This window comes from Dendronephthya gigantea, unplaced genomic scaffold (assembly GCF_004324835.1).
Source record: "Dendronephthya gigantea isolate DGI-Jeju-01 unplaced genomic scaffold, DenGig_1.0 000075F, whole genome shotgun sequence".
NCBI classification, from domain to species: Eukaryota; Metazoa; Cnidaria; class Anthozoa; order Malacalcyonacea; family Nephtheidae; genus Dendronephthya; species Dendronephthya gigantea.
The window spans coordinates 1,020,439-1,036,067 of NW_021163085.1; the positions used below are offsets into that span (position 1 = coordinate 1,020,439).

The 15,629-nt window shown below is 38.9% G+C and overlaps 2 protein-coding genes across 2 annotated transcripts; both read left to right on the forward strand.

Moving 5' to 3' along the window:
- Positions 1-10,328: 10,328 nt before the first annotated feature.
- LOC114531864 lies at positions 10,329-11,258 on the forward strand. Its single transcript, XM_028553468.1, has one exon. The coding sequence runs from the start codon at positions 10,329-10,331 to the stop codon at positions 11,256-11,258; it is 930 nt and encodes a 309-aa protein (XP_028409269.1).
- Positions 11,259-12,304: 1,046 nt separating this feature from the next.
- LOC114531865 lies at positions 12,305-14,381 on the forward strand. Its single transcript, XM_028553469.1, has one exon. It carries the CDS (start codon positions 12,351-12,353, stop codon positions 14,379-14,381), a length of 2,031 nt encoding a protein of 676 aa, XP_028409270.1. The 5' UTR covers positions 12,305-12,350.
- Positions 14,382-15,629: the final 1,248 nt, after the last annotated feature.

Below are 15,629 nucleotides of genomic sequence, written 5' to 3' on the forward strand. Positions count from 1 at the left end.
CAATTTTTATGCCTTTTCCTGATGTATTTAAAATTTTTGACTCACACTCACGAGATCTCCATGGAATGCATTGTGCATCTGGTTATTCTGTTTTAACTTCAGTTGTAGGAATTCAAAATCTTGTAAACTACTTTCAGATTGTATCATGTACTCATCAAAGTGACTCTATTCCATTTGAATTAAGAGGTGTTAAATGTCATAAGACTTGTTTGTTGAATAGAGACTTGTCTTCATCTAATTTGACAATACAGAATAACAATTGCAACTTAGGTTTAATTAATCAAGATTCAGTCCGAAAAAGAAATTCTAGAAGTATGATCAGACAAAATGAAACCTTTCAAGAAAGAGAAAGCAGGCTTGCTAAAGAAAAAGTTCAAAGAGCAAATGAGTCTGCAGAGGCAAGACAAAAAAGGTTAGCTAAACAAAGATCTAAAAGAAAAAATGAATTTTTGAGAGCAACGAGAAACAAGGTTACCTCAACTTAAGTCTTATAGAAACAATAAATCCCCAGAGAAAAGGGAAACAAGGTTAGCTAAACAAAGATCTATTAGAAAGAATGAATGTTCAGAAGCAAGACAAAAAAGGTTAGCCAAGCAAAGATCTAATAGAAAGAATGAGTCTTCAGAGCAGAGAAAAAAAAAGGTTAGCTAAACGAAGAGCTTATCAAAACTTTGTGAAAGAAACTAAAGGTTCATCAAATAATAGCAACTCAAACAGTCATGCTTGTCCACCCACTGTTGATAATATCAGAGAGCTAATAACAAACTGTCACAATTCTGTATCTACAGGACCTCTTTATATACGTACTTGTTGTGAACAGTATAAGCACAGTGTCAGCCCTGCTGACTGCATAAGATTGGTTAATCCCGATATTGTTACGTATCTGCAAAATATCAGAAGTGTAGGTAATGTTGAATGGCTTTGTAAAACATGTAGCAACTACTTACGAAAAGGCAAAGTACCTCCATGTGCAATTGCAAATGGCATGAAATTTCCTGAGAAGCCAAATTTTTTTGACCTTAATGAGCTAGAGTGTAGACTAATTGCTCCACAGTTATCATTTCAAAAGATTTTCCAAGCTCCCAGAGGAGGTCAACTTAAAATTACAAGTAATATTGTTAATGTACCTGCAGATGTTAATAACACTGTAAACATGCTTCCCAGATTATCACATGAAACTGGTACCATTAAAGTTCAATTGAAACGGCGATTGCAGTATAGAAGTTCAGCACTTTCGTTAAATGTAAGACCTAACAAAGTAATGCAAGCAGCAGCTTGGTTAGTCAATACTAGTGATTCCTTGCTCTTGGTATAAAGATACCAAGAGCAAGGAATTACTCTTGATCAAAACTGGATAAACAATATTGAACCACAAGTAGTTGATGATAATTATGAAAATACAAATTGTTCAGATGATCAAACTAATCTAGATGATGATTGGAGTGAAGATGAAGCGGAAATACCTGCTGGTGTAACAGACAGTATGCTTACATCCCCAGATTTTGTTGATGATAGTCAAAGACAAGAAATATACAACTTTTCCCCTGGAGAAGGCAACAGACCACTAAGTATATTTAGAGATCAACACGCGGAAGAAATGGCTTACCCAGGAATATTCTTGGGTCAGAAAAGGCCCGATGATAAACAACGATTAAGAAGTGTTTACTATAGTGAAATATGCAAGTCTGAATTACGACGATATGATCGAAGAGCTGCAATGGGCATTGAAAATATATTTTTCAACGCCAAAAAATTACAGATGAAATTATTGCTGGGACAATCACAAATTGCTTTACGAAAGTGCAAATTAGGAAATAGGACACTTACTGCTGGACAGTTAAAAATGCCAGAAGGGTTAGAAAGTTTAATTTGCCATGATGAAGGCTACAAATTCCTCAGGTCCTTGAGAGGTTCACCACCTTACTTTGAAAAAGCTAAAAAAGATTTGTTTGCAATGATCCATCAATTAGGACCAGCATCACTGTTTTGTAGTTTTTTATCTGCTGAAACAAAATGTATTCATCTACTAAGAATCCTTGGTAAACTTATTGATCAGAAAGATTACAGTGATGAAGAATTAGAGAACCTCAGTTGGGAAGGAAAATGTAGGCTAATTCAAAGTGACCCCGTTACTTGTGCAAGACATTTTGATTACCAATTTAATACTTTCTTGAAACAATTTTTAATGAGTGATGTTGCTCCTTTAGGAAAAATAAAGGATTGGTTTTACAGAGTTGAGTACCAACAGCGAGGCTCACCTCATATCCATATGCTTATATGGCTTGAAAATGCACCAGTGTTTGGCATTGACAAAGATGAAGATGTTACTGCATTCATTGACCAAGTAATAACTTGCAGTAAGCCAAAAAATGACTCAAAATTGTTAGAACTTGTTAACAGGCAAACACACAGGCATTCTCACACTTGCCGAAAAAAATCAAAAAATGTTTGTAGATTTAATTACCCCCAACCACCAATGAGATCTACGCAGATTCTTTATCCACTTGAAGATGACACTTCCCAGACTGTGTGACCAAACAGAAAAGAATCATGGAAAAACATTAAGAATAAACTCAATGATCTGAAAGAGGGTAAAGACATAACATTTGACCAACTTTTAGAAGAGCTTGATATTTCAGAACATGAATATATTCTTGCTATTCGATCATCTCTTAACTGTCCAACAATATTTTTGAAAAGAAGCCCTAATGAATTAAGAATAAATAACTACAATTCGACATGTCTCCGAGCCTGGAGGGCTAATATCGACATCCAATTTGTTCTAGATGTTTATGCCTGTGCAATGTACATTGTCTCATATATTTCAAAAGGGAATGAGTGAATTGTTATGTAAAGCATGTGCTGAAGCCAAAGAGGGAAATGCAAACATAAAGCAACAGGTCCGTGATATTGGAAATAAGTTTTTCAACTCAGTAGAAATTAGTGCACAAGAAGCAGTCTATATTATTCTGCAACTTCCAATGCGGAAGTCCTCCCGAAATGTGGTGTTTATTAACACATCTCCTCCTGCTGAACGAGTTGAATTACTTAAGCCGTTAAGCGAAATAGAAAGAATGTCAGATGAATCTGAAGAAATTCATTCAGGTGGTCTATTGAAGAGATATGTTGAACGACCAGACAATTTGCAAAACATTACCTTAGCTGATTGGGTAATGTTGACAAAAAGGCTGATGTTGACAACCTTCCGTTGGAAACTGAGGATGGAAATAATGATGATGAATTATTTAGTGATGAAAATTCTTTGACAAGTGACTCATCAAGTAAATCAATAAAGAAAAGATCTCAAGCTAGAATCATCCGAAGTGTTTGGTTTAATAAAGAGGCTCAGCCAGAAAAACATTACCAAGAGTTGATCATGTTGTTTACTCCATGGCGGAATGAACAAACTGATTTAATGGGAAATTATTCTTCCTTCCAAGAACACTATGTAGCTCGGCATGATGAAATAAGTGAACAGATGCAGCAATATGCCGTTTGTTGTGAAGACTTAAATGAAATACAACATCACTTACAGGAATGTGATGATGATCTGTATGACACAATAGCACCAGTCACACAAGACGCTGAACGTCGAGATCAGGATGAAGGCAGTACAGATACTCATCCAGATTTGGATGAAAGTTATGATCTTTCTGAGGATTGGCAAATCCCTTCATCCTTGCCAAATAACGAACCACTCATTTTAAATGAAATGCAAGATGATCAATATCGTGTATTGGTCCAAACGCTTTAAAAAAAACAAAGAGAATTTTTTTACCATGCTTTACATTTGATTAAAATATCAGACAAACCATTTTATGCCTTTTTGAGTGGAGGTGGAGGTGTTCGTAAATCGCACATAATTAAATCAATTTATCAAGCTGCATTAAAATACTATAACACACGAGCTGGTGAAGATTTTCGTCGTGTTCAAATATTACTTCTTGCACCCATTGGCAAAGCATCTTATCTTATTAAAGGTAACACAATTCATAGTTCCTTAGCAATACCTGCAAGCCAATCACTAAAAAAATACAAACCACTTGATTCCAGTAGGTTAAACACACTAAGGTGCAAACTGGGTGCATTAAAGTTAATACTACTTTATGAAATATCAATGGTTGGAAATAGCATGTTTATTATCCAGTTAAATAACCGTTTAAAAGATTTAAAAGGAAGCAAAGAAAACTTTGGGGGAGTTAGTATCATTACATTTGGTGACTTATTTCAACTCAAACCGGTCATGGATGGCTATATTTTCACTGATGTCCATTGTTTAAATTCTTATGATATTCTTGCTCCAAACTTATGGAAAAGATATTTCAGAATGTTTGAACTTGACGAGATCATGCGGCAAAGAGAGAGCAAAATGTTTGCTGAAATCTTAAATAGATTAAGAGAAGGTAAACATACTTCCAGTGACATCCAAAAACTAAAGGAGAGATGTGTTGAAGAATCTAATTGTCCTAGAGAAGCTCCACGTTTGTTTATTCAAAATTCTTTGGTTGATAGCTATAATGAAAAAGTGTATGAATCATTTAGTGGTGATAAATATGTAATTAAAGCACAAGATAGCGTGATTGGGGCATGTTCGGCTGAGCTCAAAGAAAAGATATTGAGGCAAATACCGTATGTTCCTTTAAGAAACTGTAAGCAGCTAGCTCATAAATTAAAGCTTGCTGTTGGGCTCTGAACGGAAATTGCAATAAATGTACGAACTGATGATGGCCTTACAAATGGTGCAAGTAATGTGGTAAAATTAATTCAAATTCAGTTGACTAATGAAAGCAAACCATCTGGTCTTGTTTGGGTCCAGTTTGACTATGAAGATGTTGGGAAGAAGACCCGACATGAAAACAGAAATCTTTATGTGAGAGGTATTCAACCTACATGGACGCCAATTAAACCTATTACAACACAGTTTGCAGTGGGTAGAACTAAATCAGCTCAAGTTGTAAGAAAACAATTTCTTTGAGACCAGCATCAGCCAAAACTGTGCATCGATCACAAGGCGATACCCAGTCACAAATAGTTGTTAATCTAAATACTAGCAGGGCTATACCTCATATACATTATGTTGCTTTAAGTCGAGTTACCACAATTGAAGGATTATATATCACTGACCTTTGTGAGGATAAAATATGTGTTGATCAAAGAGTTGTAAAAAAAATGGAATTGTTAAGAACGGAACATAGGTTAAAACTTTGTTTCACACCATTGTATATGTTGGATTCCTCCGATTTAAAAATCTGTTACCTGAATGCTCGATCCCTGCATAAGCACATTGAAGATGTTCGAAAATACATTAATTTCTCCTGTATTGACATTCTTATATTTACTGAAACAAGATTTAGTGCTTTAGACCCTGATGAAATGTACAGTATTGAGGGTTACAGGCTATTTAGAAGTGACATTACGCACTATTCTGGTACTGGACGTCCTTATGGTGGTACAGCTGTTTATATAAGAATCCCAATGGTAGATGGATATCCGTATGCTCATAACATAAATGGAATTGAGTTTACTATAATTAAAACTGAAGATCATCCACATCTCACTATATTTGCCTTATATTGTTCACCTAAAATTGCCACGTCACGCCTACTAACTGCACTTCGTACGATTCTAGAGGAAAGTTCCTCTTCACAAAACATAGTCTTGGAATGCGAGCGACAATCTCTTTATAATCTCATGATCATAGAAAGTAGCTACAAACAACTAATATCAAGTTTTACGACCGATAATAGAACATTAATTGATCATTTGTTTACAAATATGATCGAGGAAGAAATCCATGCTGGAATTCTAGAGACCTACTTCAGTGATCATAAAGCAATATGGGCTTCTGTTAAAGAAGTAGCAAGTATGTAGCCACAGAAAAACATGGCTAGAGTAATAAAACAGGTTTAATCTTCATTACCTGAAAAACACCCCCAACATTAACTGCGAACATTCTAAAATAGTTTGCTAAAAATATTACTAATAAATACAACATGTATGAAATACATATAACAGGTAAGTTTTCTATTTTTCTTGTCCTCCCTCACTCTTTTCCATCTTTTATTCTTCTTTATCTGATTAATTATTTTTTTATTTACAGAAATGCCTACAATTCAATTACATTTCAAACTTCCTTATGAACGATAACTTCACATGCCATTTGGTGGTCCGACAAACGAATAGAGGTAAATCATGTAAATGATGCATGAAAATCGGCTTGTAACTCTCTTACAGGAAGAATATTTCCATTCAAGTAATATGGCATTACACCCGAAGAAATCTGTTTTAATATAACGCGGAATTCATTGATTTTGTCTTACATAAACCTCGTGTTTTTGTTAATACCTTAACTTGTATTGCCGCATATCCATTTAGTTTGCAATAGAGTGTTCATAACGAATCTTTGCTTTTCGCATTTTAAAAACTGCAAGTAGCTATAGCATGCTTATATTTTCGTAGCCATAGTAAAATTTGTTTAAATTTATGCTTGTATAATCAGTTAACCTTTTTGTTCCTTCTATTGTAGACTAAATAAATTATATTCAAAACGACGACCATGCACAGCGTCTGCTTCGAACGACTGGTGTAACGCAATTTTGGACGATATGATCTTCACCGTATATGGTGGCAGCAGATAACATAAGTCACAGAACAAATGTGGACAGAAGTTATGATATTGGATAATACGAAGATCTCATTTGATCAAGATATGCAATTAAGTGAAGAGGAAATTATTGTTCCACAGTACTAACAGAATATATATCAAATAACTGTCGGATAAAAAATGTAAATTGTCACGACATGATTAATTATATAGAAAGGTTCCTTGAACACTATGCGGGACAAAAGCTTCCCCTCAACAGTCAGTGACGTTTAAACCAGATGCTGTGAAATATGGCACAAATCGTAACGAACGACTGCATAGATTGTTCGACATGAAGATGATTTTTAAAAAAAACATTAATTTAGTTAAAAAGAAACTGAAAACCCTAAACATTTTAGGAAACAAATTCTTTGTGTTACCAATGTGCTCGTTACTAACCTATCGCAACCCTAATGTTATTGGCTGTTACATTTCAGTTAACTATTGTTGTCAAATCTAGTAATTGTAATTATTGTAGGCATTGTATACGAAATATAACTTCCAAAATTAGATCCCTTGCATACGAGGATGTTCTGTATGCGGAACGCATGGTTACCCTTAATATTTATCTATTGGTTAGCCACATGTACATATAGCGTACCTATTTTTTTAAGTTTATTTCGGTGTCTCACATAATTTATACCTTGATTAATATTGTATATTGCTTTAAGTATCTTTTTTTTTTCATTGAGGCGATCTCGAAGTTCGCAGGAGAGATTTGCAATTGCTGAGAAAGAACGTTGATCGTACACTAATATCGGGTAATTATTTCTATTTTGCGAGTAGACTTGGTTGTTTTTTTTGTATACCCTTTGGTTGAGCATAAACGAAGTTCGTGTTCTGTGAATTCCGATTTTCTTTTTTTTAATTCTTCGTTTAGCTTGTTTGATTCCATTTTCTCGTTTTCATCTTCTTCTTCGATTTCATCATCCGAATCACTAATTTCCGCAAACAGACTTTCAATATCGTTTTCGCTACTAATCTCATCCGAATGTTTTTCAATAGTTTGTTTCATGGCGATGATGTTTTTGCCGCTTCCCTCGCCATGAAATGCTCGTGAGAGAAGATCGGATTGAATCGGAGTGAATTGCGCCATAGTTGATCTCTCCGTTGGTGTTGGATCCATCGCGATCACTTGATTTGGGGGTGGATTTCGAGCTGGTGAACTTGAGGTAAGTAGGTTTGGTATTGTTCGCGGTGATAAAAGTGTGTGGTTTGAAAGGAGAGGGGACGAGGAAGGAAGCGAAATTGGTGAGTTTAAGAAGGATAAATCGTTGAATTGTTGCTGATCTCGAATTTCGTGTGTTTGTTCTTGCGGAGGTTGAGTTGATGGTAGGCGAATGTCTTGGGATTCTTGCATTTTACTTTTCGTGTATGCCATAAATTCGTTCCATAATTTCAATGGGTCAATGTTCCCAATTGTTGGTTGTGCAGTAGAATGTGCCATGTTGCGAATGAAGAAAAATTTTGGATTTTTTTCTTATGAAATGATAAGTCCCGCCCCTTTTCATAAAAAAATCGAAGTTACGAAATATTTTGTGGTAGAATATTTGAGTTTTTCAATTTTTTAACGATGCAGAATTAGATAATGTTTTTTGTTCTAGTTAATTAGATAATTTTTTTAGCGTGATGAATGATATGGTGTGTTCTGGAAGAATTATGTTGAAACGATGCATAATTGGATTATTCTATTTGGTTGAGTTAAATTGATCTTTTTCAGCGTGATGAATGATATGGTGTGTTCTTGAAGAATTATGTTGAAACGATGCGTATAATGGGATATTCTATTTGACTGAGTTAAATTGATTTTTTTAGCGTGATGAATGATATGGTGTGTTCTCGAAGAATTATGTTGATGCATGAATATGGTGTCAATAAAATGCGGGAACATATTGCTGAAAGTTATTCCAGATGGCGGCGGGAAACGTCTATTCTTTATAGACGTTCGGAATTATTTAGAGGAGCAGAAAAGTCATATGACATTTACAGTTTTTATTACTCTTCTTCCGGTTATTACCCTGTGAAAGCACCTAATATATATTATGGTAATTTAGATTCTGCTTTTTTTCCTCGAAGTGGGATTCCCTTTCCATTTTTACGCGAGGATGAAGAGCTTATTTCGTTTTGTGAAATTCCAGATCGTGATTTCCGAATTGAGCTTTTAACGGCTGTTGAAGAACGTCGAATTAAAAAAGATATTGATTCTCGTTTTAAAGGTTTTAGAATGGGATTGCGTGATTTTAATAAAGTTGTAAAATTGTTTGAGTATGAGAATGATCAATGTTTGAAGTTGAAAAAAAAATATTATTGTCTTCTCCCGTTTGGCTTTACATACATATTTTCGTTATTTTCCGTTTACGGTGGAGTTAATTTTTTTTGTGATAAAATTTAAATTAATTCTTTTACATACTTGATCATTTTTGCATTAATGAAAGATTTCATAGAGTATATTTAATGTGGAAAGAAAGATTTGGAAATTCAGGGTATTTTATGGAATGCCAGGACTGTCTTAAGTGGTCATTTGTCATTACATCTTGTTAATTTGTTGTTATTTGGGGTGCATTTTGCCTTATATGCGGTCCATTCTTTATTACATGTGGTACTTTATTCATTACATGCTGTCCATCTGTAATTAGATGCGGTCCACCCGTAGTTATATGCAGTCTGTCGGTTATTATATGCGGTCCATCCGTTGTTATATGCCCGTCCATCCGTTATTATATGCGGTGCTTTATTCATTATATGCGGTGCTTTATTAATTATATGTGGTGCTTTATTCATTATATGCGGTGCTTCATTTGTTATGTGCTTACTTCGTTATGTGCTTACTTCGTTATGCGGTAAAGTTATGCGGTAACTTCGTTATGTGGTAACTTTGTTATGTGGTAACTTCGTTATGTCCTTACTTCGTTATGTGCTTACTTCGTTATGTGCTTACTTCGTTATGTGCTTACTTCGTTATGTGCTTACTTCGTTATGTGCTTACTTCGTTATGTGCTTACTTCGTTATGCGGTAACTTCGTTATGCGGTAACTTCGTTATGTGCTTACTTCGTTATGTGGTAACTTCGTTATGCGGTAACTTCGTTATGTGTGGTTAGAATATCATAAATAACACGACGTACCGCAGCATAGACAGTGGGCTCAGAAAAACAGTTGAATAAAATGGCGTCTATTTCTGACATTTCTTCCATGAAAATTTCTAACATGAGCAAAATTTTGCAAAAGCTTGGATTTTCCACACTCATTTAACATTTTATAGACCATCGTATTACTCCAGACATCCTCTGCGAACTTTCATTGTACTGTCGGGAATTGACACATAATATTCATATAGATCTTTATTATTTAATTAGGTATCGCATGAAGTATAGTATAATGATTGATGAGATGAAGATATAGGTGGTCACGAGAGAGAGACTGAGCAGTTGGACTGTGACGTTCAGGGAGTGAGTGAGAGAGATCTAATAGCCCGTGTGCTATCTAATGTTGTGACTAGAGAATTCGTGAGAAGTTGTAATAACCAGTTGGAATACTTAACGTGATTAACTACAAAATATATTATAAAACTTTGTGATTTTGTCGAAGATTACTTTAACGGAAGCAATTCTCGACATAGTGGCACCTCCGACGGGATACATTGAACTTTTGAGCAAACATATGAACGCTTGAACTTTGGAGTTAACATGGACGGAAAAGAACAAACCAATCTCGTGAACAAGTTGACGCAGTTAAAAATCGCAACAGAGAAGTCGAAGACACTGCTGAGAGCAGGTAAGCGAGTAGCAATTAAGCGACACCTCGACGCGTTGCAAGCAACGGCCAACGAGGCTAATGAGTGCAGACGCTCCGCGGAAGCGTTAAAAATCGAACAAAAGGAAGATCTCGAAAAAATTAAGGAATGGAACGATGAGTTAGATCTGAAATTTGACGCTGTAGACACGGCCATCCAAAATCTAGAACAATTCCTTTCTGAAGCCGAAAAGGCCAAAAGAGATCTAACGCATGCGGAAGAGTTAAAACAGGAACAGTTGTTGCATGAAGCGCGAATGAAAATGCAAGCTGAATTGTCTTCGGCCCCCAAACCTCAAAAGGAAGGTAAAGAACCCAAAGTAGTTTCGACTGGGGCGGCAAAATTACCCAAACTCGTCATCTCCAAGTTTGGCGGCTCCTTTACTGACTGGCCGAAATTTTGGGGACAATTTTCTGAGGCGGTTGACAAAAGTTCACTAGCACCAATGACGAAATTCACGTATCTGCTAGAGCTGCTAGAACCGAAGGTAAAGCGTAGTGTCGAGTCTCTTCCCTTTGGGCTTGAGGGTTATAATAGAGCAAAAGCTATTTTGAAAGAGAAATTCGGCAGGGAGTCGGAAATCGAGAAATGTTACGTGAATGAGGTTTTGGATTTACCAAATATTTCGGGAACCAACCCTCGTAAGATTGCTAACTTTTGTGATAGACTTACACACTCTGTTCAAGCACTTGAGACTATGGGGAAACTTAGCGATATAAAGGGGTACGTACCAATGACTCTAAATAAGATATCGCGAATTCGAGGGGATTTGGTGCGTGATGACCCTGAGTGGGAATCCTGGGATTTCGTAAAGTTTCTGTAAAGTAAAGCTTCTGTTCATCGAAAACCCCGAGTACGAAAAGTTGATAAGGCGTTACCAACACCTTAGCGAGGTACATATGGATGATCACTCCACGAAAACCCAATTACCCATCCACGTCATCCTCGGAAGCGGCGACTATGCCCGAATAAAGACAGCTACGAAGCCTCTCATCGGGAGAGAAGGAGATCCAGTGGCAGAGAGAACTAAGCTTGGATGGATGATTCTAAGTCCTGGGACCGAGTTTGAGAAAACGAAGATGCTCATGACGCAGACCTCACAAGTAGACTTCGACAAGCTATGCCATCTGGACGTACTTGGTATCGCAGACAGTGCAGAAAACGATCAGCTTCCTGTGTACCAGGAATTCCAGGAACAGCTCGAGCGAAGTTCTGAGGGATGGTATGAAACGGGGCTCCCGTGGAAACCAAATCACCCCCGCTGCCTGCCAATGAAATGGGGAGTCGACAACGATTGGAGAATTTGGTAAAGCGACTAAAATCCAGTGGTCGGTACGACGATTACAACGACGTCATAAAGCAGCAGTTGGAGGACGGAGTGGTCGAGTTAGCTCCATCAGTAGCGAGTGACAGGGAATTCTACATCCCCCACAAAGCGGTCGTCAAGAACTCTGCAGAAACGACTAAGCTTCGGATTGTGTATGACGCGTCAGCGAGGGAATCCAAGACGTCGCCGTCTCTGAATGATTGCCTGAACCCAGGTCCCTGTTTGCAAAATCTTCTCTGGTCGATTCTTGTTCGATCTCGATTCCTTCCAATCCTGGTCACGGGTGATCTCCAAAAAGCGTTCCTACAGGTTAGGATTAAAGAATCCGAGCGTGATGCACTCAGGTTTCATTGGAAACCGCCTGGAAGTGATGACACAATTGTATACCGGTTCACGAGAGCGTTGTTTGAGCTAACGAGTTCTCCCTTCCTACTAAACGGTGTGTTGAGTGTTCTTCTGGGCCTCCCATGGGACAAGTCGACAGACCAAGTAGGTGTTACGCTCAGTTGTGGGGAACATGGGACGACCAAAAGAAGTGCGTTATCCCAACTTGCGAGAGTATACGACCCACTCGGATTGGTATCGCCAATGACGTTGCAGGGAAAGAACCTTTTTCGAGAGATGTGCGAGGCTCGTCTTCCCTGGGACGGTGAACTGCCTGAGACAACGAAACAACGCTGGGAGGAGTGGTGCAAAGGACTGCCTCGAAGCTACGAAGTTCCGCGTTCCTTAGCTCCGCATCAAGAGCCAGTGTCAGCCATCACACTACATGCCTTTGGCGACGCGAGTAAGGTCGGAGTGTCGGCCGTGGTCTACGCGGTTGTGGAGCAGGAACATGGAACAACACAAGGCTTGGTGTGCGCCAAGTCACGAGTGGCGAAGCGTGATCTCTCCATCCCTCGTCTAGAGCTCGTCGCTGGACATATGGCAGTTAATTTGGTGTCGAACGTAGAAAGTGCAATAGATCAGCGAGCCGTATCGTCTGTCCATTGTTGGTTAGATTCCACAGTAGCGCTCTACTGGATTAACGGTCAAGGCGAATATCGCCAGTTCGTTGCAAACCGAGTGGCCAAGATTCAAGCACATACACGAGTGGAATGGCATCATGTACCGACGAAACAGAATCCCGCAGACGTGGGTAGTTGTGGTGGAAGTGTCGTTGGAAACGAACTGTGGAGTAATGGGCCCCAATGGTTAAAAGATCCTACCAAATGGCCGCCAAAACAAGTGCTCGAAGCTACACGAGAGGTGAAATACGAGATAAAACCGACGAAGAATCCACAAGCCTTGACGACGGTGAGACGACCAATAAGCCCTGATAGCCTTGAAGGACTGCTCATCAAGTTTTCCCTGCGGAAAGTGCTTAGAATTTGCGCCTGGATCAATCGGTTCGTGAAGAATTGTATGGTGACCCGTAAAAACCGGAAAATGGGACCGCTAGTGTCAGAAGAGATCGAAGATAGCGAGTTGTGGTGGATAAGAAGAGCGCAAAGTGAAGTCAAGGAGGGTCCAGAGTTCAAGGATATACGGCTACAATTGAACATACAGCTTAATGAAAGCGGAATTCTCGAATGTCGCGGTCGGATTGACGGAGATTACCCCATGTACCTACCCCGTAATTCCACCTTCACGAAAAAGGTAATCGAACGAGCGCATTTGGCAACACTCCATGGTGGGGTCGCTATGACCATGGCGAAAGTACGTGAACGGTTTTGGATACCAAAGTTGAGACGGTTGGTGAAACAAGTGCGAAAGGCTTGCCACGGGTGCGTAAGATTTCGAGCTCGAGCGTATGAGAAGCCACCACCTGGTAAGTTGCCAACAACAAGGACGCAAGGGTCAACACCGTTTCAAGTAGTTGGGGTGGATTTCGCGGGACCAATACGATACCGTACAAAAGCAAAGGCGGAGAGAAAGGCGTACCTTGTGCTATATGGGTGCAGTTTAACGCGAGCAGTACATCTCGAGATCCTGCGTTCAATGGAAGTAGCAGAATTCATACCGAGCTTGAAAAGATTGATCGCGAGACGTGGTCGGCCAAAGATCATATACTCTGACAACGCCAAAACCTTTAAGGCCGCTGACAAGTGGTTGAAGCAATCACGAAAGGATGAGAAATTTCATGCATTCCTGGCTGATAACGCAATCGAACGGAGGTTCAATCTCAGTCGTGCACCGTGGTGGGGAGGCCAATTCGAGCGTCTTATTGGCCTGTTCAAACAAGCGTTCTACAAAACGATCGGCAATGGAATACTGACATTGGAGGAGTTAGAAGAAGTGGTCTTGGACGTCGAGATTGCTCTCAACAATCGGCCGTTGACCTACCTCGAGGACGACATTCAATTACCAGTAATAACCCCATGCTCAATGCTGAGCATTAACCCCAATGTCCTACCAGAAGTCGACGCCCACCATCTGAGAGATAGTGAATTGCGCAAAAGAGCCAGGTTTTTACGAAGGTGTAAAGAAGCGATGTGGAATCGTTGGACGAAAGAATACGTCCGCAGTCTGCGCGAACGGCACAAACAACGAGTCAGTGGACAGAAATCCTACCCAAAGATCGGCGAAGTTGTCATGATTAAAGACAAAGACAAAAGACGTAACGTGTGGAAACTCTGAGTCGTGTGCGGCGTGATTGAGGGAAAGGATAACGTAGTACGGGGAGTTAGAGTACGGACTCCGAACGGCGACCTCGAGCGAGCAGTCCAGCATATCTACCCGTTGGAGTTGTCCTGCGACAGAAAGAAGTGGAGCCCTAACCCCGAAGCACCAATCTTTACCCCTCGCCCCACCCGAGACGCAGCAGTAGCAGCGAAGATGCGGTTGAAGCGAGACGCAGAAGTGGAAGAAGACTGCCAATGAACACATAATTTCGTTTAGTTAAATTTAGTTAAAATTATATGTCTTTGTTATAGGAAGTGAACAATGAACTTCAAGAAAGAAAAAAAAAACGAAGTCATTCCCTTCATGGACATATACCTCATTTGAGCTATATGGGGGAGTGTGTCGGGAATTGACACATAATATTCATATAGATCTTTATTATTTAATTAGGTATCGCATGAAGTATAGTATAATGATTGATGAGATGAAGATATAGGTGGTCACGAGAGAGAGACTGAGCAGTTGGACTGTGACGTTCAGGGAGTGAGGAGAGTGAGGAGAGAGATCTAATAGCCCGTGTGCTATCTAATGTTGTGACTAGAGAATTCGTGAGAAGTTGTAATAACCAGTTGGAATACTTAACGTGATTAACTACAAAATATATTATAAAACTTTGTGATTTTGTCGAAGATTACTTTAACGGAGGCAATTCTCGACAGTACGATTTTTATCAATTGGGCTTGCATAACCACAGTGAAATCATGTCCCTGAGAATGGAGTGCACGAAGTATGGGACAGCGAAGCCAACAAGAAGGAGTAATGGAAGTGGTCATGCAATGTTCGAAATACCAAAGGAGGTATTGGAGAGTTTGCTTGAAGAAGATTTTCTTATCAGCGAGATTGCAACAATGCTATCCTTGTCAGAAAGTACTATCTACCGTCGAATGAGGAGTTATGGTCTCAGCAAACTTAACTTTTCTGATATTCCAGATGAGGAGCTGGATGTTCATGTCAGCGAAATTGCCATGGAATTTCCATTTTGTGGTGAAAGTATGTTGAAACAGTTGCTTCAAGGAAAAGGGATAAAGGTTCAAAGAAATCGACTTTGTGATTCCATACATCGAGTGGACGGCCAAGGTGTAGCAAGCAGAAAGAAGGGAAGGCTTCATCGCCGTATATACAATGTTAAAGGGCCCAACCATCTATGGCACGTTGATACAAACCATAAACTTGTAAGGTGGAATTTTATTATAGTTGGAGGAA

Bases quoted from the DNA above. Each gene is read 5' to 3' on its own strand.
- LOC114531864 (XM_028553468.1), top strand. From the start codon at position 10,329: ATGGACGGAAAAGAACAAACCAATCTCGTGAACAAGTTGACGCAGTTA.
- LOC114531865 (XM_028553469.1), top strand. From the start codon at position 12,351: ATGACGTTGCAGGGAAAGAACCTTTTTCGAGAGATGTGCGAGGCTCGT.